Here is a 26,585-nt window from a genome sequence, read left to right on the forward strand (position 1 = left end):
CACATAAATTCAGATACCAGAGATCACTGGGCCCGCGGCCAACGCTGCCCTCCGATGGGGCAGTCCCCCTGCCTTCCCTGTCGTGTGACCGGCTCTGGGCTGTCACTCTCTCTGGGTTGTCACTCCCTCTGGGACGTCACTCTCTTGTCACACAGTTGGAGCTGGTTCAGATTCACTAGCGTTAAGGGAGAGAGGAGTGGCACCCCTGATTTTATCGCTCTGTGGAAGGGACCCATTTTAAAATGAAGACATTCATAAGTAGTAGCGGTAGATTAGGGTGGTGTTGTCTGTGCAATGGTTGCGTCCTCTGCTTCTGTGGAAGGGACCCATTTTAGAATGAGCAGGGTTCCCGCGCTTGTCTTAAAAAGCCTTAAAGTCTAAAATCCAGCAATCCAATTCATAAGGCCTAAAAAGGTCTCAAATTTCAGTTATTTGGTTTTAAAATGAGATATCAGTCCGACCACATCTATTTACGCGGAAATGAATCAAGCTGGAACCAAAAAAAACTTTTTTGTCTGTATGGCAGTGAAATCCATCATTTCATCACCTCGAGGATGACAAAAAAGCTATCATATGGTGTCGCGAATAGGGCCAAAATTCTATCCAAAGAGGTCTTAAATTCGACTTGTTGAAACTTGTCGGAACCCTGATGAAGACATAAGTAGTAGGGGTAGATTATGGTGGTGTTGTCTGTGTAAAGGTTGCGTCCTCTGCTCCTCCATGGTTTTTCTTAATGGAAAACAGGCTGTGATAATGTTCCCTTCTCCCTCTGCCAGCCCCAACACAGACAAAGCTCAGCTCGAGTCAACAGCTGTGAGAGCCAGCTTTGTTATCGTACCCCTGACCAAACCCCAAACCTCAAACCCAACCACCTGACATGACAACCTTTCCAACGTTTCGAAAACGGTTTTGTAAACGTCGGAAAGTTCCACCCCCAGCCCCTCTTTCCTGTGACTGCGTGAGGAAGTGAAGCCCTCTGAGGGTGGGGCTGGGCTGGGCTGGGCTGGGCTGGGCTGGGCTGGGCTAGGCTAGGCTAGGCGAGGGCCGTGTTGGTTCAACCTGTAGGCGGCGTGGGAGAGAGAGAGCCTTAGGTGCCGTGGTGCTCTGGAAGAACATTAGGCTGGGCTACAGTAGGTAACTATGTGAAGGATGTTAGTAACGCAGACAGCCTGGGACAACATAATCCAGACAGCCCCAGAGGCCCCCTTCCAGACCCCCGGCCCACCGTTGCCCCCCAAGGCCACCTGTCAGGCTCTGGTGACAGCCGGGACAGGACAGGACGACCATCTGATCCCCTCAGGAAGGGCGGGGCTTCCTCAGCTGGCCGCGGCGTAAGGATGGGCACCAGCAAGTGGCCAGTGATGCGATGTGTGCAGGCTTTTTTCACGGGCAGACTTTTCTTTTCGCTGTTGACGTGTGTGTGGTGTGGTGGTGTGGTGTGGTGTGTGTGTGTGCTCGTTGGACGTACTGTTCTCAACTGGAAAGGCGGGCTATGTCTGTGTGTGTGTGTGTGTGTGTGTGTGTGTGTGTGTGGTGTGCGTGCGCGCGCGCGCGTGTGTGCCTGTTTGTTTAAAAAAAACTTGGAGTCCCATTTCGTGCCGACAACTTGATCCAGGGTCCGTCGCTATAAACCCTGTGCACAAACACACAGGCAAAACAAAATACCTTGGGATTTACACAGGGCCAGTCGATGGAAGACTGTATAATTGATTGACTTGTTGTGTTAACAGACCACAAGGCAGGCAGGGGGAAAACAGAGAAATAACGAGGAAGAGATGGAGAGAGAACACTGAGTCTTTCAGAGAGTTACTCATGAAGGTATTTGAGTCTGGCGAAAGTAGGAATTTAAATGACTTCACTAACTAACACGAAGCAGGTCTTAGCAGCCCCTTTTGAATCCTCGAATCCTTTTTTTGTTAGTTAGTCAAATCCTGTCTGTCTGTCGTTGTCTGAGTTGAAAGTGCATCAAGCTGGAACCCCCAAAAAATGCCAATTCGCTTCCTTTTTTGTCTGTATGGCAGTGAAATCCCTAATTTCATCACCTCGAGGATGACATAAAGCTATCGTATGGTGTGTATTAGGTCGCGAATAGGTCAAAAATTATATTCAAAGAGGTCTAAAAAAGGTCTTAAAAAGGTATTAAATGTGACTTGTTGAAACTTGTAGGAACCCTGCTGTCTGTTTCCTGGGCTGGGAAGGTAAAGACAGGGAGGGGTGGAAGGGGATTCCCTGCCTGCCTAGTCAGCCTCTGTGGAGGAGTGGGCGGGGGTGGAGGGGGTTTAGCTTTCAGGAAGTCTGCAGCTTATTCCCTCTGGCTGTGGCAGAGGAGGAGGAGGAGGAGGAGGAGGAGGAGGGAGGCCTAGATGTTGCCTCTAACTAACCACTGATGCAGACTCGGATCTTATTCATCTCCTCCGTGTTCAAGGCTAGATCTGGGGGTTGGTTGATATGTTACTAGATCTTTGTGCACAACGACCAACACATTACCTTGATGGGGGTAGGAGACTGAGAAGCACTCCTGAGTCCCTGTCACAGGCCTACGCACTAGACACTGTAGACAGACACTGTCCATGGGCTGTTTGCTTATCGCACCGTAACGCTACTTTCATTGTTATAATAACGTGTTCAGAACGAGCTGTACCTCCTCTATCCCCATGAGTTATTTGACGTCATGAACAGAGCTTAGAAGCTGATAAATGCAGATTTCATGGCTAATATTTGTCTTTCCAGAATGTCCTTGGGCATTTCTTGTCTTCCCTCTGGAAAGTGTGGGGGCGGCGGCACATCTCCTGGATTTCACTGTTGTTTAGTTCAGTCATGAACTGACGGGGATCATTCAACAAATACAAATCTAACATTTATGTTGAGTGAGTGATTCATGTTGGGCCACGGCCTCTTCTGTGCAGTGTCTCCTAGCTGTTAGCCCAACACACCCCACACACACACACACACCCCACACACACACACACACGCACCCAACACACACACACACGCACCCAACACACACCCCTCACACACACACACACACACCCCACAGACACACACACACACACACACACACACACACACACACACACACCCCATACACACACACACACCCCACACACACCCCGGCCAGCCCCACACACACCCCAGCCACCAGGGATCTTCATCCAGGCAATTCTTTGCTCAAATGTTTCACGTTTCATGTTTTTGTGTGTGTGTGTGTGTGTGTGTGTGTGTGTGTGTGTGTGTGTGTGTGTGTGTCATTATTGAACCCCCATGCAGCCTAATATTCACTGCTGCCTGGATAGTGTGTGTGTGGCTGGGGGGGGGGGGGGGGGGGACTCAGTGGTCATTAGGGGTTGAGATTGTATCATGTCACAGATGGATTGTGAAAGGGAGGTCTATATATGGGCATGAATGTGGGTTTTCTTCAGTGTGCGGGGAAGGAGAAAATGCTGGTTAAGCACTGAAAGGGGAGAGACTGAAGAGGAACATGTGAACCACAGGCTGTGTGCTGTGAACGCATGACGACAGACAGACAAACAGGGAAACAGTCAGCCAACACACGTATGCGGCACTTGCGGAGAAATGAACACACACTTACTTACGCAAGTGTAACCTCTCACTCTACAGAACACGCACACACTCTACACACACTGCTTTCTTTCTCTGTTGAAAACGAACGTACACGCAGACTTTTTTCTTTCACAATCTGTCCAATGCACACACACACACACTCTCTCTCTCTCTCTCCCTCTCTCTCTCTGTCTCTCTCTCTCTCTCTCTCTCTCTCTCTCTCTCTCTCTCTGTCTCTCTCTCTCTCTCTCTCTCTCTGTCTCTGTCTCTCTCTCTCTCTCTCTCTCTCTGAGGCAGTGAGGCAGAGGAGAGATGCAGGATTAGGAGCCAGCCTGCTGGAGGGAAAGAGAGAGAGAGAGGAGAGAGAGAGAGAGAGAGAGAAAGAGAGAAAGAGGAGGGAGAGAGAGAAAGAGAGAAAGAGGAGGGAGAGAGAGAGAGAAAGAGGAGAGAGAGAGGAGGGAGAGAGAGAAAGAAAGAAAGAGGAGAGAGGAGGGAGGGAGGGAGAGAAAGAAAGAGGAGAGAGAGAGAGAGGAGGGAGAGAGAGAGAGAAAGAAAGAGAGAGAGAGGAGGGAGAAAGAGAGAGAGGAAGGAGAAGAAAGAAAGAAAGAGGAGAGAGAGAGGAGGGAGGGAGAGAGAGAAAGAAAGAAAGAGGAGAGAGAGAGAGAGAGGAGGGAGAAAGAGAGAGAGGAGGGAGAAAGAGAGAAAGAGAGAGAGAAAGAAAGAGGAGGGAGAGAGGCAGGCAGGCTGTACTGTGCAGCCTGCTGGGGAAGGCCAGATTAGCATCAATGCAGTTGGAATTGGAGCCCTTATCTCTGCCTCGCAGGACATAATCTGAACAGCAGCAGCGGCGACCCCGCTGTGGGAACAAACAGTGCTGCACCGCCAGTCACGCTCGCTAGCCGCCTCACATTTATTAAAAATACATTCTGCTGCTCTCTGCCTCTCCCTGCCTGAGAGATTAGTACAGCAGGAGAGTGTTTGTGAGTGTTTGTGTGTGTGTGTGTGTGTGTGTGTGTGTGTGTGTGTGTGTGTGTGTGTGTGAGAGTGAGAGAATGTGTGTGTGTGTGTGTTTAGAATGACACCACTACATTGTTTTGGTTATTCTGGGGCCTGCTTCATGTCTGCGTCGTCCCAGCCAGAGCTGCTGTATTCCCCTCATGCTGAAGGGGACAAGACGTCGGGGATGATGAAATAAGTCGCCCTCCCTCTGGTTTTGAGCAGTGGGGAAATATACGAATTTACCTGAAGAAAGACCTGCTACTGCTCTGCTCTCTGACTGGTTGTAGATTAATCTTCTAAGGTTGTGTGTATCAGGAGTAATGTTGCCCTCTCTGGTCTTGTGAAGGTAAATGGTAAATGGACTGCACTTATATAGCGCCTTTTTTGCTGCTCCAAAGCGCTTTACAGCGGCCTCTCATTCACCCATTCACACACCCATTCACACACCAATGGCGGCAAGCTGCCATGCGAGGCGCCGGCCCGTTCACTGGGAGCAATTTTGGGGTTCAGTGTCTTGCCCAAGGACACTTCGACATGTGGCCAGCCGGGGCTCGAACCTCCGATCTGCCAACCTTGTGATCATTAGACGGCGGCTCTACCTCCTGCGCCACAGCCGCCATCCCCAAGGTGGTGTGGCTGGACTGTTTTATACTTGTCGGCGCCACACTGGATGTTGCTCTTCCCTATATGTTCAGTGCATGGTAGGAATGCCTCACTTGGCTTGTGTTCCCTTCGGAAGAACTGCTGAGTGGATGTGGGAGGGGGGCGGGGCTAGGGGAAGGTGGGGGAGGGGCGGGTGGGGGGGGGCGCGGGGGGAGTGCTGCCTCTGGTTACAATTCGTTCCAGCCCCGACCTCCTTGTTTACAAATCACTCTTCTGCTAGAGCAGCTGAATTTCTTGGAATGAGGAAGGGGAGCGTTTCCAGGGACTGTCTCTGCTTCTGTCACCCTGCTGCCGTTCCACTTAGTTGGCACCGGCCACGTAGCTTCACTAGCTAGCTGCTCACAGAGCTCAAGTCTGATCCTGCCCCAGCAGAGTTATTACTACACACACACACACACACACACACACACACACACACACACACACACACAAGCATAATCACAGAGCTTCCAGCAAAACGTTGATTAGCTGAGTGCCGTGCCCTTGAGAAAGCTTTCTTTATGGAGCCCTCCACACACACACACACACACACACACACACACACAGATTCACACACACACATACAGATTCACACTCACACACACCGCATCCTACGCTGACCTTGTTTTTGTCCACGACACACACACACACACACACACACACACTAGGGTGAGGAGGACCTGCTGTTTGCCTCAAAATCTCTCTGGTTGATGAGAAGTTCCCATGTTTGTGCGTGAGCGTGCCCACGCTCTGTTCCCATCCCCGGCTAGCTCCCACAGAGTCATGTTTGTTTACAGTAAGGCCGCTCTGTCCGTGACTGAAACGTTCCTTATTAAAACGGTGACTATGAGGCTACTCTGCAGGGCAAGACAGTGTCGCCCCCCCCGGTCAGTCCTCTCGTCAGTGTTTTATTCCGGGTCATGTATCAGTGGGCGCCTTGTCACCCTGGTTCAGTGGTTCCACGGAAATGTGGCGGTGTGTGACCACCAGGCACCACGCGCACGCACACACACACACACACACACACACACACACACACACACACACACACACAGAGTCCTGGACGTGGCATGGGGCTCCTCTTTCCCTCCCTCCCTCCCTGCCTCCATGTTTATGGGTCTCCGGGGGTGCCCAGAGCTCACTGTGGGAGGCTTGTTACTGAACATGGCATGCAAATGGGATCAGAGATATGAATGGAGGGGGTCTGGATGGCAGCCACGTCTGAAATAAAAACACACACGCACACACACACACACACACACGTATACACACACACACACACATCTTTGTGATTAGGTTATTGTGCTTCGCTGCGTGCAGAGTGAGTGCATCGTTGGCACACAACCAGGGCGAGTTGGTCATATTATGTACGTGTCCGAAGTTTGACCCTCTCCTCTCTCTGTAGGAGAGCAGAAAAAAACAACACAACCACTATGTTGTGCTCTCAGATTCATATCTGGGTCAACAACAGACTCACAATCCTGCATAACTGCATGTATTAGAAGCAAATTGAAAGTGATTTTTGTTTATACTCCGTATAATGTGTTCTGTGCTGGGTTCTCTCTTTTTGTCTGTGTTTGCTGCAGGGGATGTGTACAGTAGCTAGTCTCAGATTTTACATTTTTGGCATTTAGCAGACGCAAACAAATACATACAAACTATACATTTGTCTAAGTAAGGGAATCATCTATCCATCAGTCGCCATGCGTAAAAGTTATCTACGCCAAAACCAGGGGCCATTGGCAGTTATGACGCTAGAAGAAGGAAGAATTAATTAGTTTTTACAATGTATTTATAGTCCAGAAACTGTACAGGGGGGGCAGTAGTCTAAGTGGGTAGAATGTGCTCAACTGGTATTATTATTCTACAAACAGTGCTTAATGTGGTGCTATAAGCCAAGGACTAATCCCATAATACAAGTACATAGCCCTAAAAGAGGCCAACGCTGACTCCAGGCAGAGAGGAGGGGTTTAGCTCAAACTGTAAAGCTTTCTGGGAAAGCTATTTCGGAATGCAAATTGTTTGCGCATGGGAGGATATTATCTAAGATAGACACGATGCTGTGCATAGGTGTATCGAAATGCCCGTCGTTCGACCTGTTCAATCTTTTCATAAAGGTGCAAGACGACCAAAATATGATACTTGTCCACTCCCTGTCTGTCTCAGATCTTCATTCACATCATCCCCATGTGTCTCTCTCTCTCTCTCTCTCTCTCTCTCTCTCTCTCTCTCTCTCTCTCTCTCTCTCTCTCCAGGACCTGTCCTGCATCGATGACATCTCCAACTCCCTCTTCTCCTCCCCGACTGACTCTCTGTCGGAGTACGCGGACGCCCAGGCCTTCATCGGCCCCAACAGCCTGGCACACGTGCCCACGCTATGGGACATAAACACAAACACACCAGCACCCAGCCATCTGGAGGTAAGAGACCCAGAGATATACACACACACACACACACACACACACACAACGTACATCTGACAACACAAACATGACTACCGAAATAGAATTAGTACTGCCAACTAACACTCTCGTGCTCACCCTCACATACATGCCCATTCTAGGAAAGTAGCCCCATAGATATTCACACTAGCGCTCCAATAAACAATCTTTAAGGCTCTGTAGACCACAGTTGAGTACTGCCATATGCACTCGACCTGACGTGACCAGCGGTAGGTAGAGCTGGCCTCAAACCACTGACACGGGGTCAGATATTTCACCCAGCCCATAATGGTGAGGATTGGATGTCCCAGATCCCAGGTCTGTGATTATGGGCTGTCTATCAAAGGCTGCTGTTGACTTTTCCCTCTTCTTGTCTGACTGGACATGGAGTGAATGACCAGTGTGTCTGGGTGGTAAATGTGTTCTGACTGGGATTGGATCTCACAAAAGGGCACGTTTCACTGTAAACTGGGTTTCCATTGTGTTCGTACAGTTCTTTTTGTCGTTTAATTTATCCGTTATCATTTATTCTTTCCACACGCTCTTTTGTTGTTCTTTTGTTGCTGCTGGCTTTCACTGCCTGGAGGAGAGATTGCTCTCTCTCAAGTTGTTTTTTTTGCCATCAATCATGACACACGCACGTGCACACACACAAACACACGCGCGCGTGCATGCACACACACACACACACGTGCGCATACGCACACACACACACACACACACACACACTCACCTCCATCATTGTCATTCTTTTTTTCCAATTTGGTTTGAGTGTTTATGTTTGTGGGTGTATGTCTGTTTGTTTTCCTTTGCAGCTGAATCCCCACAGGTTTCAGGGTTTGAGCAGTTTGGAGGATATCTCTGCCATTATCAGCACCCCACCATTGGGAGGATTCCAGGTAGCCCAAAAAAAACAACAACCCCAAAAAACAATTCAGACTCAAATTATAGACACAGAGGGAAACATTTTGACTGCACTGGAAGATCGAGCCAAACCTGATCGTCTTAATTACACAGTTCCAGGGTGCTAGACAGTTCAAAAGTCCAAAGGTTTTGAAATATTCTGGGCAACACGGTCGGGTTTTGGCGACATCTCATGTCAAAATGGACAGTTTCCTGTCAGGGTTCCTCCCAGAAACACACTGCTGTTGTCGTCTAACCAGGCTCCGATTTATTTACCCTTACCCTGTCATCATACACATCAGGATCAGTAACCATAGGTCTGCCTGTCTGCTTCATTAACTCTACATCTAACCCTGTGACCTGATCTCTTGTTTCTCTTCTCTCCGTGTCGTCGTCTCTCAGCTCTGCATGGTCTCGTAGGGTTAAGGGATGTCTGTGATACTAAATAATAAGTCGCGATAGTCTCACGAGGCTTCTTCTCCTGACGCCCTCTCCCTCGACCGCCTTGATCTGAACAGAAAGGACCGACCACGGTCACAAGGCAGAGATCCACTGGGGGATTTACTCTGGCCTTGTCCACTTCTATCAGATCAGTGAACGAGAGGAGACAGGTGGAGAGAGGACGCCTTTGAAAGGCTGTTAGGCTGTGCACCTTTAAGATAGCGATGTGAACTACATGACCCGTCTCTTCTCCTTGCTGCTGCTGCAGGCTTCCAGGACCCAGGTGGCGACAGAGGAGGAAGAGGATGCAGAGGAAGAGGACGCGGAGGAGCTGGGACACGTGGACACCTACGCAGACTACAAACCCTCCAAATGTACGCTGCCACTACTGTACATGTCTGTCAACGTCCCGTAGCCCGCTGCGGTAGTGTCTACTCGTGACTTTAGAATTATAAGGTTCTATCTCTCTTACATAATCTGATCCATTAGGTGTTTATTAATGCCTGTGTGGTGTTATTTTTAAAATGTTGACCTTTTTTGAGTTAGTAATTAATCAAATACAAAGGTTCCATCTCACAAAACATAATGGAATGTAAAAACTCAATATCTCTGAACTACCCTAAACGGAGATAGAACCTTATTCTAAGCTCACGTACTGTCAATGCGGAACCCTCCGTCGTCACACTTGTCTCTCCTGCTCCTGTGCTCTCAACGCAGTGTGTTCCTCATGGCTTCCCCCCGTCTCACCTGGCTGAATGTCTGCTGTCGTGGAGGGAATGTTGTTGTTGTTGTGTTGTTTGGGAGGGAATGATGATACAGTAGTTATTGTGTGGGCACCCTGGAGTCCATTCTTCTGTCCTGTCTGCCCTGTTGATCTACACTTCTCCCTGTGCTGCCTGTCTGAAAGTTCACCTGTATTTCTGTTGTTGTAGTCAGAGGGACTAATAGTTACGCTTTTTTTTTTTTTTTTTTTGAGAATACTGATAGTAGTTCTATAAAAGAGATGTTTTTTATTGTCTGTCTGTCTGTCTTCCGCCCCTCCAGCCACCATAGGGATCTCCCACCCAGACATCGTGGTGGAGACCAACACGCTGTCCAGCGTCCCTCCTCCTGACATCACCTACACTCTGTCCATTCCTGACCTCACCGTCAACAAGGGCCTGCTCTCCGCCCTGCAGCTGGAGGCCATCATCTACGCCTGCCAGGTAACCACGCCGACCAGCTCTCACCCTCGACCCGAGAACTCTAGAACTCACCCCTCTGACTGACCTGAACTCTGCTCTAACAAGGACTTTTTGTGTGTGTTGTGTTGTGGTGTGGTGTGGTGTGGTGTGTTGGTGTGGTGTGGTGTTGTTGTGGGTGTGTGGTGTGTTTGTGTGGTGTTGTGTGGTGGGGTGTGTTGGCCTGTGATGTGGTGTGGTGTTGTCTTGTGTGGTGTGGTTCTGTGTGGTGTGGTGTGTTGTGTGGGTGTGGTGTGGTGTGGTGTTGTCTTGTGTGTGTGTGTGTGTGTGTGTGTGGTGTGGTGTGGTGTGGTGTGTTGTGGTGTGGTGTGTCGGGTGGGGTGTGGGTGTGGTGTGGTGTGTTGTGTGGTGTGGTGTGTTGTGTGTCGGGTGGGGTGTGGGTGTGGGTGTGGTGTTGTGTGTGGTGTGTTGCGGTGTGTTTGCTCACATCTCTCCCTCTCCGCTCCTCAGCAACACGAGGTGATCCTGCAGAACAACCAGAGAGCGGGCTTCCTGATCGGAGACGGGGCCGGCGTGGGGAAGGGCCGCACCGTGGCCGGGATCATCCTGGAGAACTACCTGAAAGGGAGGACGAGAGCGTTGTGGTAAGAAGCCTGACGTCAGCTGACATCATCATCCGTGCTTTCAGCAGCTCCAGATCTGGCTGGGTCACAACATGTCGTCCCACGTAACTGCTACTGTTTTTTATTGACGTGCTGATGAGAGTGAGTCATATTTGTATTCATTCTCATGGGGGAAATTCGTAAATTATCTGCAAAGTATGGGCTGTGTGTTTTTGTGCAAGGCTGCATCTGATCCGTGGATGCGCATACATTATGTCATTTATCGCTTCCCATAAATCAAACCTCTTCTAGTGTTCTCGTTTCCTGGTGAGGATACGATGGCGTGTACAAACTGGTTTTGGGAAGGTTCTCACCGGCGTCTCTCCCCTTCTCCCGTTCCTCCCCTCCAGGTTCAGCGTTTCCAACGACCTGAAATACGACGCAGAGAGAGATCTCAAAGACATCGACGCGCCCATTATTCCTGTGCATGCCTTAAACAAGGTACGTCGTCGCTAGCGGAACACGGGGTCACTGTTGAACTGTTGAAAACTGAGCTTTCTGCAGCCTCTCATCACCATAGTCTAGACAGGAGGCTCAAAATACTGCCAGTGTTGATGTTGCCATTTGATGTTGTTCCAAGAACCTCATCCTGAGAACTATCTATGGCATACACACATACATCCTGTATGTTGACATTCTTGTTTACTCTCACACGTCAGACATTATGTGAGCTTAGAATTCAGAGATATTGAGCGTCAAAGTTTTTACATTGAGGAAGCCATGAGGAAGCCATGAGGAACACACTGCGTTGAGAGCACAGGAGCAGGAGAGACAAGTGTGACGACGGAGGGTTCCGCATTGACAGTACGTGAGCTTAGAATGATAAGGTTCTATCTCCGTTTAGGGTAGTTCAGAGATATTGAGTTTTTACATTCCATTATGTTTTGTGAGATGGAACCTTTGTATTTTATGAATTACTAACTCAAAAATGTCAACATTTAAAAAAATAACACCACACAGGCATTAATAAACACCTAATGGATCAGATTATGTAAAAAAAAAACTGTCAGCCCAGGCTTAAACTCTGTCCTCATGTCTCTCTCTATCTTGTCTGCAGATAAAGTATGGAGACACAGCTACCTCAGCAGGAGTCCTGTTCGCGACCTACTCCGCTCTGATCGGGGAGAGCCAGGCGGGAGGCCAGCACCGCACCCGGCTCAAACAGATCCTGGACTGGTGCAAGCCCGGCTTCGACGGAGTCGTATCCTTTCACACGACGACCGACCGCCGTGTCCAAAGAGATCGTTTATGTTTATCGCACATGATCAGACTTGAAAGAGAGAGGGGGGGGCGGAGGGTCAAGATTAGCTGTCCACACAAACATCTGTTGTGTCAATCCCGCTGAATGCCTTAATCCTAGATGAGTTGGAGAGTGGTTAACCACATTAGACTACTTCCTGGACAATGTTGTTGTTGTCCAGTCAATCAGCAACCATGCCCATCTAGGGACTCAACTCTGGGACTGTGGTTCTCAAGCCTCTCAGAGTAGGAAACAGTTCAGACGTGCCTGAGAGTGACACATTTGGTCCTACTTTTTACGCTTTTCTGAATAACAGCAAGAGCATTCAAGGTTCTTTAGATAGAGAATGTGTCATAACTCCTTGAGTGTTTAGGAGTTGTCAAGAAGTGTCCTAACTGAGCAGGTTATGACTTCCCACACATTTGGGGACAGGAGAGGTTGTTTTACAAACAACGCAGAGCTCCTTAAAAGATAGCTGTCGATAGGAATGCTAACATTTTTGTGACTTCCCCTCTTACAGGAAGGTTTTTTGAGCTCCCTGGAGAAATGAAGGTAATCTGTGTGCTTTTTAGCAACAGGGCAAATTCAGCAGCGACAACAGTGATGATCGCAGACAACCATTACCCATTACATTAGCACAGTAACTGTAATTAATTGCAGCACCACACATCAACTGAAGATTTGATTGATTTCCCCACCACTCAAATTATCTGCAAACAATCTGCCTTCAATGCATATCGGTGTCACACCCCTTAACCGTAATGAAAACAACATGATAGAGTATTGAGGTACTATTTTATTGTGATGCTTAGGCCTATACCAAAATAAACCATAAACACGATTTACCCTCAAGTTGAACAAAAGTATCAGCCACGCATTACGTATCATTTTAATTCAGACAGTGTCACTACGACTGCATTGAATCGTCAACGTTTGGAGCGAACTAAGGAACGTCATTAAAGCGTCACTTTGCCGTTCCAAATACGGGGTAAAAATCGAGAAGAAATGAATTCAGAAACAATCGGTCTTACTCATCGTTCAGAATGTGAGTACGTTTCTCGGTATCCTCACAACTAGGCGTAGGCAATGGAAGTGTGTTTTCAGTCATAACTGTACTTTTAGCTCGATTCCAACGAGTCATTCGGAGAGGCTTGATAGAGGCTGCTTTATCTGTCATACTTAAACACGCTCCGCTGGCCGTGTTGACACTAGACCAGCCCCTGCTGCCATACACCACCGTGGCTGCAGTTTGCCCTTGACCACCTCCCTCCTGCAGATTGTGTTTGATGAATGCCACAAAGCCAAGAACGCCACGTCCACCAAGATGGGCAAGGCCGTGCTGGACCTGCAGAACAAGCTGCCGCTGGCCAGGGTGGTCTACGCCAGTGCCACAGGTGGGACTTTCTCACACACACACACACGCACGCGCGCGCGCACACACACCGTCCGTCGGGACTGTCAATATTTCTGTTTGTCTTCCCCCACCGTTATCTCTCCCTCGTTCACACGCACTCATTCACACGATCTCTTCCGTTTCTCTCTCTCTCTCTCTCTCTCTCTCTCTCTCTCTCTCTCTCTCTCTCTCTCTCTCTCTCTGTCTCTCTCTCTCTCTCTCTCTCTCTCCTCCCTTCTCCTCCAGGCGCCTCTGAGCCAAAGAACATGATCTATATGAGCCGCCTGGGGATCTGGGGCGACGGCACGCCCTTCAAGACCTTCGACGACTTCCTCCACGCCATCGAGAAGAGGTCTGTACTAGGAGGCTTCAGTGTTTACCTGACTGTTCTAACACAACAACCGCCCCTTCAGTTAGCTAGACCTGCTCGTGACATCTGCTTACCGGTGTGGCTCCTAGACACCATTTTGTAGGCGGCAAAAATACTGTTATTCACCACCGGCTAGACTACCTAGTCCTACTTTGAGGTATGTGTGTGTGTGCCAACCGGCTGTTGCTCGTAATCGACAGGGGCGTGGGCGCCATGGAGATTGTTGCCATGGACATGAAGGTGAGCGGGATGTACATCGCCAGGCAGCTGAGCTTCTCTGGGGTCTCGTTCCGCGTGGAGGAGATCGGCTTGGACGACGACTTCAAACTGGTCTACAACAAAGCTGCCAGGCTGGTGAGCTGGGGGGGTCAATAACACCACATTAGACTGTTGGACAATCTGGCCCAACAACACTGTCCGTTCAATGTCATTGTGTAGCTAGCTAGAGCTTCATCACAGATATATCGCTTGTATTTGAGCAAGGACTGTGACGATCAGCGAAGGTGTGTGTGTGTGTGTGTGTGTGTGTGTGTGTGTGTGTGTGTGTGTGTGTGTGTGAGTGAGAGAGAGATAATGACTGATGTCTAGTGTGTGTGTGTGTGTGTGTGTGTGTGTGTGTGTGTGAGAGAGATAATGACTGATGTCTAACGTGTGTGTGTGTGTGTGTGTGTGTGTGATAATGACTGGTGTGTGTGTGTGTGTGCGTGCGCGTGAGATAACGACCGATGTCTAACCCAGACGTGTGCGTGTGTGTCCCCAGTGGGCGGAGGCCCTGAACGTGTTCATGCGCGCGGCGGACGACCTGGGCCTGGTCAGCAGGAAGTCCCTGTGGGGGCAGTTCTGGTCGTCCCACCAGCGCTTCTTCAAATACCTCTGCATCGCCGCCAAGGTCCGCTGCCTGGTGGAGCTGGCCAAGAAGGAGCTGGAGGCGGGCAAGGTCAGGACACTGAGACACTGGGCCGTACCGTACACACCGTGCTACACATGTATCACTCAGTCAGTCATTTAATCAAAGCTATTGCAGGAGTGCAAACTTGTCACCTTTCTTCTAAATTAGCCGTTTTTATCTCAAAATACGTCATCCATGTGAATTGTGTAGATTCACATAGATACAATTCCAGACAGTACAATTCCAGACAGCATAGAGAACAGTCACAGTAAACTGTTTTCGAAGTAATTCTGCAGGTGTTAAGTTCAGGGCTGCGGCTACTTACACATGCATCATTGTTAGACCACCGTCAGTGCTAGCGGTATCTATTTAACACCATTAGACCAAAAAAGTCACCTTTTTGGGCCATCACCAGTTTGCACCCCTGTATTGTCTGAAGCTAACATGCTATAAGCTGTGTGATTTTTACTGTTGAATGTGGTTCCCACCCACCCACCCCCCCCTCCTCTCCTCAGTGCATCGTGATCGGGCTGCAGTCGACAGGAGAGGCGCGTACCAGAGAGGTCCTGGATGAGAACGACGGACATCTGGACCGCTTCGTATCTGCTGCAGAGTGAGTGGGATGTGTCGTGTCCGTGTCTGGGTGTCTATGACGGCTCTCTCTCTCTCAAAGCCTTGAGTCTCTTAAGTACAGTGTTGTTAAGTAGAGTAAGCTGATATTCAGCTGGGCCCTAACTCAACCCACATACAGTGCACAGTGCAGCAGCCCCCCCATCTAGAGTAACCGGTGCTTTCCTGCTCTCCGTGTCTGTGGTTTATGAATGAATCATTTGTTTGTTGCCGGGGGGGGGGGGGGGGGTGCTGTCTGTCGGTTAGCATGCATTCCATTTGTCCCGCCCCCACCGCAGCCAAAATGGCCAGACCCCCGTTTGAATATTGTTCAAATGCGTTCATGCATCCTTGCTCCTCTCTCCCTCCCTCCCAGATCTAACGTGATGATAAGCTAGGTGAAAGCTAGCGGTCCAATGTCGTCCCTTTTTTTTTTCTTTGAGACAGTGATCACTTCATGCTAGGATAGGAAGGAGGGAAGGAGGGGTAGGGTTTTTTTGCGTCCTCATACCTCATACAGTTTCTCATACATGCCTGACTGTCTGAAAGTGTCATACTAGAGATTACCTCGTCTGCCTACGGAAGACATGACATGACGGCCCGTAATGAGACCAATCAGAGCGTCTCTCCCGCCATCCCGACATCGCCCTGTCAGCTCGCCCGGCGCTAATGGGAAACGATCGCTATCTCTTCGTCACGTTTCCCAGCCTTGATGAGAAATGATAACCATCTGTCTGTCTGCCTGTGTTGTGTCTCTCTCCGCAGGGGTGTGTTCCAGTCACTCGTACAGAAGCACTTTCCCTCGGAGAAGCAGAGGAGAGAAAGAGAGAAGGGTCCGGGGAACAAGAGAAAACGTACGTGAGCAAGACCCCCCGAGGGGACGTGGTTGACATGAGGCGCTCGGGTTTAAATGAGCAGAAGTGACAACCAGAAGTCACACGTGTTAACAGCCTTCTTAGGACAGGAGGGCATATAGCTTTTTTATGATTTCTATTAGATTAGATTAGATTCAACTTTATTGTCATTGCAGAGTACCAAACACCAGACAACGAAATGCAGTTGAGCATCTAACCAGAAGTGCAAATAGCGATCTAAGAACATGATCTAAAAACACGACACTCATTTGTCAGTTTGTCAGTCCTGCATTTATTAAAAACGATAAACCATAAAACCATAAAAACGAATCTATTTAGATCCAGAATTGCCGGACCGCGACAGCTAATCTTACGAGGAGTCTCCCGAACGTTTGCGGTGTCGTCCTGATTTAGAGACCACTAACCCTCTTGGCTCTCTCTCTACCCCGGGGGGGCCTGGCCTGGGGCCCGTAGCTCGTAGCGTCGCTAGGCTATAACAGAAGTGTTACAGGGTATCCGCGGTGTCTTGAAAAGTATTAAAAGTTGATAAATCAATTTGGGGAAAATCAAGACCCTTAATAAGTATTAAAAAGTCTTATCATGATTTTATGAGGTCTTGAATTTTGTAGGTATTTTTCTGAATTAGACTCTGTCCAAAGAGTTTGAGTCCTAAAAACTTTTAGTAAAAGTTCGTGAATTGATTAGTTTTATTAAAAAAACAAAGATGAAAGATAAAGGTGTCACTGATGTAAACGGTTACAGCTCGAAGTGACGGTGAGGTCTGGAAAAATATTGACAAGGACTTTAAAAAGTCTTAGAAAGGTATTGAAATTAACCTCTAGATTCCGGTATATACCCTGAGTAGGTAACATAGACACGGCTGTTCTAGTGTCAACTGTCACTTAGAACCAACTGTCACTTAGATCCAACTGTCACTTAGATCCAACTGTCACCCTGGTCCCTGTGTTCACGGCCGTGTGGTGTCCGTCCCTGTCGCTAGGTAAGCCCCGGGGCCGCCAGCCGAAGTTCCCCAAGCACGCGGTGGTGGACATCGGCGGCGTGATCAACATCAGCGACGACAGCAGCACGGACACGGACGGCATGGACACGGACTCCAACTCCTCCCCCGACTCCCTCCTGGACAACGACGACGTCATCTTCGTCAACCACACCAACCAAAACACCGGTACGACGACCCGATCCCGTTTACACATTTTTTTGTTAGTTCATTTGTCGTGTTAACGACGGACATGAGTCGTTCGCTCCCCCCTGACAACGCGTGGCGACGGCAGCTAGTCCTAGCTGGTCCTAACGTCGTCATCGGGTTGTCCTGTTGCTTTACAAGCTGGGGTTATAAGAGCAAAACGGGTAGAACAGAGGAATGTAGCTTATATTGGGGGCGAGTTGCATGAAGAAACAAGCGAAATGGCCGAAAATAAAATTTTATGAGGTTTAATGAGGGGGGGGGGGGGGGTTCGTATGAGTGCCCCCAACACACACACACACACACACACACACACACACACACACACAGAGCAGAGACGCAGGTCCAGCCCGTAAAACTGCTTGCCAAACATTTGGAAGCATCTCATCCTGGCTGGTACCATATCTGTGGCTGTGTTGGGTTACAGTAGCTGACAACATAGCGTTGGTGCTGTTTCCACAGTGAGGATTGAGGAGTTGAAACAGGCCCTGCTGAGCAAGATATCTGACCTGGGGAAGGAGCTGCCTCTGAACACTCTGGACGAGCTGATCGACAAGTTCGGAGGACCTGAGAACGTGTCGGAGGTAAGTGACTGACCCTCTGTTACTGACTACACACTTATGTAAGAGAGTCCAGAACATTCTCCCTTTTAATAAGTGGGATAAAAGTAAAAACTATGAACTGTGACTGAACTAAACGCAGTTTTCCAGTGAGATTTCCATCGGATAAAGGTGAGATGGCCGATGCTTTTCCGTACAGTGAATGGTGATGCTCTGCCTCTGAAGCTCCCAGAATGCTCTAGTGACGGATATATGCTCTCTGCCCTCTCTCCGCTAGATGACGGGGCGTAAGGGGCGCGTGGTGCGGCGTCCTGACGGGAGCGTGCGCTACGAGTCGCGGGCGGAGCAGAGCCACACCATCGACCACATCAACCTCAAGGAGAAAGACCGCTTCATGAGCGGGGAGAAGGTGAGGACTGTGGGTTACTGAAACCAGCACCGCTAGTGTAGACCAGTGGTTCTCAACCCTCTCCTCGGGGGGCGCCCCAGCCGCACCACATGTTTGATATGTTCCACCCAGGGTTTCCGTTAGAAAAATTTGCCGTCGGACATCGTGTCCGGGACGAATTCGATTTACCGGACAAACGTGATATATTCCGGTCATCATATTAAAATATAATAAAAAAAAATTTTTTCAAAATCATATTTCTTTTTTTCAAATCTAATATAGCTGTTTGTCGCGGTGATTACTGTTGTGTAGCGGCCTATATATGCCATTTAATGTCTATTTCTCATCCGATACGATTAGATGCGAGCTATATAATATATAATAATATAACATGATTTGACGCATGCGCGCTATGCCATGCGTCAAATCCAGCGCTGAACGGGCGCCTCACTGGGAACTGAACAGACAGCATCGATCAATGAACGGACTCCACATTACGTTAACTGAAGTTTGTTAAATTGTTTGGGATTAATGTGAGTTTTCTATTTTCTCTTTCCAGTTTTACCCTTTTTTTTAAATCAATAAAACAACGTCATTTCTATAACCAGGTCTCGCTGGTTGGGAAGGCATTTCGTTTAGCTCGGGAGTATGACAATGGGGAGAACATAACTGTTTATTGAGAAACAATTGATAGGCAGTCTGGGATACGTATATAAAGAAATACCACAATGTCTAGATGTATAACATTTTATTGAACAGTAACAGTGCAAGCATGTAGGCTTCTGGCGTGACACGGCTAGCCTAATTTCCGTTCATATGCCTTTTATCAGATAAAATAAAATAGAATAAAACTCTTTGAAAATAAATAGGCTTTAAATTAACTTGCAATGCGTATAGGCTAATTTCCGTTCGATGTTACAGCCTAGGGCTAGGCTATGCCTTTTCTCAGATAGATAGGGGATAGCCCTGTAAGCTCATACGGGTCTGTATGTCGTCCTGAAGACCGGCTGTTAGATCATATCGCTGAAGTTTGTCTCCATCTTAGTGTAAATGTTGTCCGTTTTGTTTGTTATCCTTGTTATTGTGCGATAAAGTTAAAGCGCTCCGCTTCGGGACACCATTTTCAGCTGAGCACCAAACACACACACACTCGTGTAACACTGCCCGAGAGAGAAGGACCCGCCCCCTTTAGTTAGCCTATAGCCTATAGGCTAACTAAAGGGGGCGGGTCCTTCTCTCTCGGGCAGTGTTCTGTGTGTGTGTTTGGTGCTCAGCTGAAAATGGTTAGAGGGAATTATTTTCACCGGACATTTATGTCCGACGAGTTTTCAACTTGTCGGACTTCCACTAATTTTACCGGACAAAGACCGGGAATTACCGGTTAACGGAAACCCTGGTTCCACCACCAGCACACCTGATTCAACGCAATTATGGTTTGTACTTGATTAGTTGAATCAGGTGTGCTGGTGGTTGAACAGATCAAATATGTGGTGCGGCTGGGGCGCCCCGAGGAGAGGGTTGAGAACCACTGGTGTAGACAGCGGTGTGCTCTGCTCTGCTCTGGCTGCTGTCCTTCTCTCCCCCTCTCTCTCGCTTTCCTCCACTCTCCCCCCGTTCTACACTCTTCCATCCCTCACTCTCAAAACCACCACCTCCCCTCTAGGCTGCATTCATCTCAATCCTCATCCACCATCCTCTGAACTTTCCTCTCTCCTCCACTGACCGTCCCTCCCTCCCTCCTCTCCTCTCCTCCTCTCCTCCAGCTGGTGGCCATCATCTCGGAGGCGGCCAGCTCCGGGATCTCCCTCCAGGCCGACAAGCGGGTGAAGAACCAGTGCAGGAGGGTCCATATGACGCTGGAGCTGCCCTGGAGCGCAGACCGAGCCATCCAGCAGTTTGGTGAGTCTGGGGGGCAGGGAGGGAGGGGGTAGATTATATGACCCTGGGGCTGCAGTGGGGATTGGGTGGGGGTTGGATGGGGGTTGGGGTGATACGACCCTGAGGGGTCAAGGCTGGAAGCTCTTCTATGGAGGCTACACCCTCAAGCTGGGTTCTCTATTACAATGTGTTCCACTTCTGTCTCTTCCCTTAAAAACAGAACCCCATCAAGAGAAAATATAGTCTTTTTGTTGGAGTAGACGAATCTGCACACCCTCGGACTGAAGTGGAATTCCAACATGTTATTATAAGAATGACTCATTCCAGTGTTAAAAAAAAAAACACAAAAACACATTTTGACTTTGAATCATGAGTCATTTTTATAATAACATATTTGTGTTCAACCTAAGTTGGCTGCGCAGTTTTGCTTCGCTGCTGCAGCAGAGTGAGTTGTTAGACTGAATCAGAATAACATGATTAAAAAAAAAAAAAAAAAACGTAATTAGACTTAATCTCCTGAGCTGTCTACTAGAGATATCATTCTTAACAGCCAGGATGGAAATGCAGGCCTGGCCATAAACACACACACACACACACACACATCATGGGCTGTGAATGAATTGTTTGCAGTAATTAGCTAACTGCCTCCGTAATTCCTTCCCGTCAGCTGAGTTCCCCTGGCGAGCTGAACTCATTGTGTGGGTCGACATGTGTGGGCTTGATTGACAGACAATGTTTACACTCACAACACACACACACACACACACATTGTCAGGTGGTTGTACTAATTCCACATTAAGATCTAGGACGAGACGTGAATGACTGGTGCACTGTACAATACAATGGTTCCAGGAAGAAGACAAATAGTGTTGGGTAGAACAGATGTGCTGGGTGGTTTGAGACGCTCCTAATTCAGAGAGACTTTATCATTTAACTTGACTTCTTCAAATTACGGTCTGCATCCACCTGTATACCACTATGTCCACCAACCCAAAATACACTCTTTACACACTCTCATTGCTGCACAGCACTAACCACATCATGTCTCTCTCTCGCTCTCTCTCTCTCTCTCTCTCTCTCTCTCTCTCTCTCTCTCTCTCTCTCTCTCTCTCTCTCTCTCCCTCTCTCTCCCTCTCTGTCTCCCTCTCCGTCTCCCTCTCTCTGTCTCTCTCCCTCTCCCTCTCCCTCTCTCTCTCTCTCTCTCTCCCCCTCCCTCTCCCCCTCCCTCTCTCTCTCTCTCTCCCTCTCTCTCTCCCTCTCCCTCTCTCTCTCTCTCTCCCGCTCTCTCCCTCCCTCTCCCTCCCTCCCTCTCTCTCTCTCTCCCTCTCTCCCTCTCTCTCTCCCCCCCTCTCTCCTCTCCTCCCATTCTCCAGGTCGTACCCATCGCTCCAACCAGGTGACGGCCCCAGAGTACATCTTCCTCATCTCGGAGCTGGCCGGAGAGAGACGTTTCGCCTCCATCGTGGCCAAGAGACTGGAGAGCCTGGTACGTCCCGTAGTCCCGTAGCCTCTGACATCATCATCCCCTAGTCCCGGTGTAAACACACATCCTGGATCATCTGAGGAGAAGCAGAGTGGAATTGTTGTTCTTCATGGCAGAACCGAGTTACCCACGTCCCCTAAGGGCCCCCCCCCCTGGTCTGGACGTTAACACAATAGTGGTCCATTTGTGTTAATGTGTTTAAGGCCCCCAAAGTAATTTATTTTCCCTTTCCCTGCCCCTGCCTTGTCTGTGCTGACGGGCAGGGCAGGGAAGGGAAGGGAGGGAGGGGGGTGCGGGGGGGCTTCCAGAAAGTCATTCCGGCCTCTGCCAAGCTCGTGTGGTAATCCGCCCTCAGAATAGGTCACGGCACATCATTGCCCGCCCCTCCTTGTCTGGGTGAGAATACCTTTGTGTTCAGCTGTCTCCAGATGAGCGGTGATGATGTCGTCATATCTGGCCGAGACATCCTTTTGTTCTAATCTCCAAACATTCCTGTCGGGTGGGCATCGACTGGTGGGGGCGGCAGATGGCTTCGAGAGAGAGAGAGAGAGAGAGAGAGAGAGAGAGAGAGAGAGCCTCAGTCTAAAATCTAAATGTGCACCATGACACTCCAGATCTGTTGGCAGTCGTGGACATTCCTGCCTCTTTCGTTCTGGTGTCTGCGGTGGTGGAGACCGACCGTGCTGTGTTGCAAAATGTGTTGCTTGCTCTCTATCTAGAGTCTGTCTAGAGGACACGAACACATTTTGGGACACAGCCCCCCCCCCTTCCCTTCCCTTCCCTAGACAGTGTTCCCCCAGTAGCTGGTGTGTGATGTGTATGAATGGTTACCCCCGAAGCTCTGCAGAGCTAACGCCGTGTTGTGTTCCTTCCTGTCTTGCAGGGGGCGTTGACCCACGGGGACAGAAGAGCCACAGAGTCCAGAGACCTGAGCAAATACAACTTTGAGAACAAGGTGAGAGAACCACACCGGGCTACTACCTCTGATCTGACAAACACACACTCTCCGCTCGGAGACAGAAACCTACTTTGTCTCTGTCACACAAACGCTTTGTGTGGGAGATTGCCGAGTGCCTGACACAGCAGTGACCTGACCCCCTGGGCGCTTAATGATCGCAAGGTTGGCAGATCGGCGGTTCGAGCCCCGGCTTGCCACATGTCGAAGTGTCCTTGGGCAAGACACTGAACTCCAAAATTGCTCCCAGTGAGCGGGCCGGCCGGCGCCTTTGGAGCAGCAAAAAAGGCGCTATATAAGTGCAGTCCATTTACCATTTACCCTTCTCTTCTACAGTACGGCACCAAGGCTCTGGATAAGATTACCAAAGCCATCCTGGGTCACATCGAGAGCAAGGTGCCCCCTCCCAAAGGCTACCCCGGGGGCGACGCCCTGTTCTTCAGAGACATGAAGGTCGGCATGATGGACGTGGGCATCTTCTGCAGAGAGCCCCGCCTGGGGATCAGTACTGAGAAAGGTCAGTCAACACTCAGGTCCCACTGAACCCCTTCTGGAAATGTCCCCCTCAGTCAGTGTCGTCTGCATATAATAATAATAATAACTTTATTTGTATAGCGCTTTTCCTGCAAACGTTGCAGCTCAAAGTGCTTTAATCATTATATAATCATCATTTAATTATTTAGTCATTTAAAGGCAATATTTAAAAGATGGGTTTTTAGTATTGACTTGAAACATATTTGCTGAGGTTGCATCCCTAATGTAAGCTGGCAGTGCATTCCACAATCTGGGTGCATAAAATGAGAATGCAGCCTCACCAAATCTCTTCTTTTGTACATGTGGTACACAGAGAAAACCACCGTCAGAAGACCTGAGAGCTCTATTGGGCTGATATGCTAGCAAAAGACCTGAGAGCTCTATTGGGCTGATATGCTAGCAGAAGACCTGAGAGCTCTATTGGGCTGATATGCTAGCAGAAGACCTGAGAGCTCTATTAGGCTGATCCGTCCAGTGTAGTCAGACGTATCTGGTTGGATGTGAGTTCGTCAAACAGGCTTTCTTTGTTTCTGGTGGCTCGAGGAGATTGTGCCCCCACAGAAGATTCCATCCGTCCATAGTCACTAGACCTCACTACGGGGTTGTTGGTGATGAATTTCCTGTGTGTTGTTTTCTTTGCGCGTGTCTGACGTTCATGGTCTGACGTGTGTGTGTGTGTGTGTGTGTCTGTGTGTGTGTGTGTGTGTGTGTGTGTGTGTGTGTGTCTGTCTGTCTGTCTGTGTGTGTGTGTGTGTGTCTGTCTGTCTGTGTGTGTGTCTGTGTCTGTGTCTGTGTCTGTGTCTGTGTCTGTGTCTGTGTCTGTGTGTCTGTGTGTGTGTGTGTGTGTGTGTGTGTGTGTCTGTGTGTGTGTGTGTGTGTGTGTGTGTGTGTGTTTTCCCCTGGTTCCCTCTCAGACTGCAGCATCACCAAGTTCCTCAACCGCATCCTGGGCCTGGAGGTCCACAAGCAGAACTCTCTCTTCCAGTACTTCACCGACAACTTTGACTACCTGATCGAGAAGGACAAGAAGGAGGGCAAATACGACATGGGCATCTTAGGTATGGAGTCACGCTGCTGGCGCCGCCTTGTCCTTTACTTCTCAGGTGTAGTGACAGAGGTGTGGAGACATTGTACGTTGCATTACAACCAGAGTGAATAAGCACAGACAGTGCACACATTTATCTCTACCCCGTTGGAACAAATTCACCCTGCAGCATCTAGCCATGTTGGATTCTCTACCATGAATAGAAGCGTCAAGCCAATAGATTTTGAATGGGGTGTGTGTGTGTGTGTGTGTGTGTGTGTGTGTGCATGCAACTGCGTGTGTGTGTGTGTGTGTGCGTGTGTGACTGCGTGTGTGTGTGTGTGACTGCGTGTGTGTGTGTGTTTGGCCTGGCCTAACTAGAACACTGTGTCCTGTGTGTGTGTGTGTGTATCAGATCTGGCCCCGGGTAACGATGAGATCTACGAGGAGAAGCAGGAGACCTTCCTGACGGTGGGGAACCCTCAGGACGGACAGGTTGTTCTCTACAAGGTAGGACGTCCACCACACCTCACCGCCGTACAGGACGTGCCAGCGGTCTAGCCGCTCTCCTTTCTGAGAAAAAGGGTGTGCTGCTTTTTTGGCACCAGTCTCTCTCGAGGCTTGTGAACGGTATGCACCTGGTGGTGAACCCTCTGTGTCTGCTGTCATAGAGTCTTCTCTTTATGGTAGAGATATTAGAGAGATTTAGATGTTGATATGCCTACCTCCTGGAGACTGTTCTTCACTTGGCTGGATGTCGTGAAGGGCTTTATCTCTCCGAGACGAAAGCTGTTAAAGCGAATTGCCCATATTTGCAGACAGAACATTACGCAGACAGAATTATATAGCCGTGACCTACTTTTGACTCCGTTGACAATGAGTTATTATGTTGCTGCTCCTGTACCCGAGCTATGCAGAAATGTAGGTGCTGGCTTTGGGTCTGTGGCGGTGAGCGTTGAGTCTGGCCTGAAGGAGGTGGTGAGTCCTTTATAGCAGGATGCTGAAGCGTTATAATTAGTCTGCTGGTATCTCAGGATCCTTGTGTTGCTGTTGCTCCAGGCAACCTACATTTGACATTTCCAGCGAACGCAGACAGGACCGGTTTAGCAGGTGTAGACTCAACCCCTGCCAAGCTCCCCTTGGCTTAACCCTGGGCCCCCCCAGTACAAAGAGGTGTGTGTGTGTGTGTGTGTGTGTGTGCGTGTGCGCGTGTGCGCGTGCGCGTCCCATGATATGTATGACCTTTGTTATATTAAATAAATAAATATCCCAATTTGCGCGTGTCTACGCTTGAAAGTTTCCAATGTGGATCCTGGCTGCCTAACCCCCTCCCCCCTCTCTCCTTGGGCTGCCATCCTGACCTCTAACCTTTGGCCCCGTGCCTGTTACCTCCCACAGATCAGCGTGGACCGAGGGATGCCGTGGGAGGAGGCCTCCGCCAAGGCCTCAAAGCTGAGCAGTCCTGACGAAGGCTTCTACCTGTCCCACAAGGTAAGCCTCCTCCGCTCCACACACACACAAGGCTTCTACCTGTCCCACAAGGTGAGCCTCCTCCGCTCCACACACACACACGGGCCGCTCCACACTACAGGTTCCAACAGGCACTCTCTCTCTCACCGAGGAGCAGGAAGTGTCTGATAACCGTGCGTGCCTTCGCTAGCTCCCCCCCCACCCCACTCCCTTCCTCCCCAACCTCAGGGCTAGTGCGCTACATCCACCACGGCACGGCAGCTCCCCTGACTGGCTGCTTGCTGGCAGAGGTGAATGATGGATCAGCCGGGTCTGGTTGACTGTGTTGTTCCCCCCTCCCAGATCAAGGAAATAAAATAGAAGTGTGACTGAACTTGAGGCCGATGTGGTTGTGTTTTACGGGAGGTTGTTTGATTTGGTGTTAGCGTAACCATTGTGGCCATAGTGAACAAGGTGTGTAGGTTAGCAACTAAATAAAAGAAATGGATGTCATTGAAACATTCTAGTGGAGCAGGTTTAAACTATCACTATATACGACGTTAATGTACATAATTTGGCTTATGCTAGATAGGAACAATGGAAGGAGTCTTAATCGTGGCACCTGTAGTCTTGGAGAGTTTCTTTGACACTCCTACCGACCCGTTTCACCAAACCCCTGAGCCCCTGAGGCAGTGTGACCATCTGACCGGTGTTGAACCCCTGAGGCAGTGTGACCGTCTGACCGGTGTTGACGTTGTGGCTTGTCTCCTCCTAGCTGCGGGGTAACCAGCCGTGTGTGCTGCTGGCAGAGCAGGGCCGAGGGAGGAACTTCGTCCTGTACAAGCCCAACATCGGCAAGCAGGCCCACCCCGAGAGCCTGGACAACCTGCAGCAGCGCTACCGCAAGGTGAGAGTCCCCCCCCCT

General features: G+C 49.5%; 1 protein-coding gene across 1 annotated transcript in view; it reads left to right on the top strand.

Annotated features, from left to right (window-relative positions):
* Window positions 1-26,585, top strand: part of sbno2b (strawberry notch homolog 2b) — a 51,456-nt gene that overhangs the window by 20,854 nt on the left and 4,017 nt on the right. The window contains exons 4-27 of the mRNA XM_080536027.1: window positions 7,458-7,622; window positions 8,459-8,542; window positions 9,256-9,361; window positions 10,032-10,192; window positions 10,679-10,812; window positions 11,181-11,271; window positions 11,888-12,031; window positions 13,347-13,464; window positions 13,710-13,815; window positions 14,034-14,187; window positions 14,594-14,770; window positions 15,238-15,335; window positions 16,097-16,185; window positions 17,186-17,371; window positions 17,852-17,973; window positions 18,227-18,358; window positions 20,101-20,236; window positions 21,589-21,701; window positions 22,582-22,653; window positions 22,990-23,170; window positions 24,102-24,245; window positions 24,627-24,721; window positions 25,610-25,702; window positions 26,436-26,567. Of these exons, the coding sequence (XP_080392153.1) occupies window positions 7,458-7,622; window positions 8,459-8,542; window positions 9,256-9,361; window positions 10,032-10,192; window positions 10,679-10,812; window positions 11,181-11,271; window positions 11,888-12,031; window positions 13,347-13,464; window positions 13,710-13,815; window positions 14,034-14,187; window positions 14,594-14,770; window positions 15,238-15,335; window positions 16,097-16,185; window positions 17,186-17,371; window positions 17,852-17,973; window positions 18,227-18,358; window positions 20,101-20,236; window positions 21,589-21,701; window positions 22,582-22,653; window positions 22,990-23,170; window positions 24,102-24,245; window positions 24,627-24,721; window positions 25,610-25,702; window positions 26,436-26,567 (3,033 nt within the window). The remainder of the gene's footprint in view (window positions 1-7,457; window positions 7,623-8,458; window positions 8,543-9,255; window positions 9,362-10,031; window positions 10,193-10,678; window positions 10,813-11,180; window positions 11,272-11,887; window positions 12,032-13,346; window positions 13,465-13,709; window positions 13,816-14,033; window positions 14,188-14,593; window positions 14,771-15,237; window positions 15,336-16,096; window positions 16,186-17,185; window positions 17,372-17,851; window positions 17,974-18,226; window positions 18,359-20,100; window positions 20,237-21,588; window positions 21,702-22,581; window positions 22,654-22,989; window positions 23,171-24,101; window positions 24,246-24,626; window positions 24,722-25,609; window positions 25,703-26,435; window positions 26,568-26,585) is intronic.

This window comes from Nansenia antarctica (genome assembly GCF_963989245.1).
Source record: "Nansenia antarctica genome assembly, chromosome: 7".
Classification (NCBI taxonomy): Eukaryota; Metazoa; Chordata; class Actinopteri; order Argentiniformes; family Microstomatidae; genus Nansenia; species Nansenia antarctica.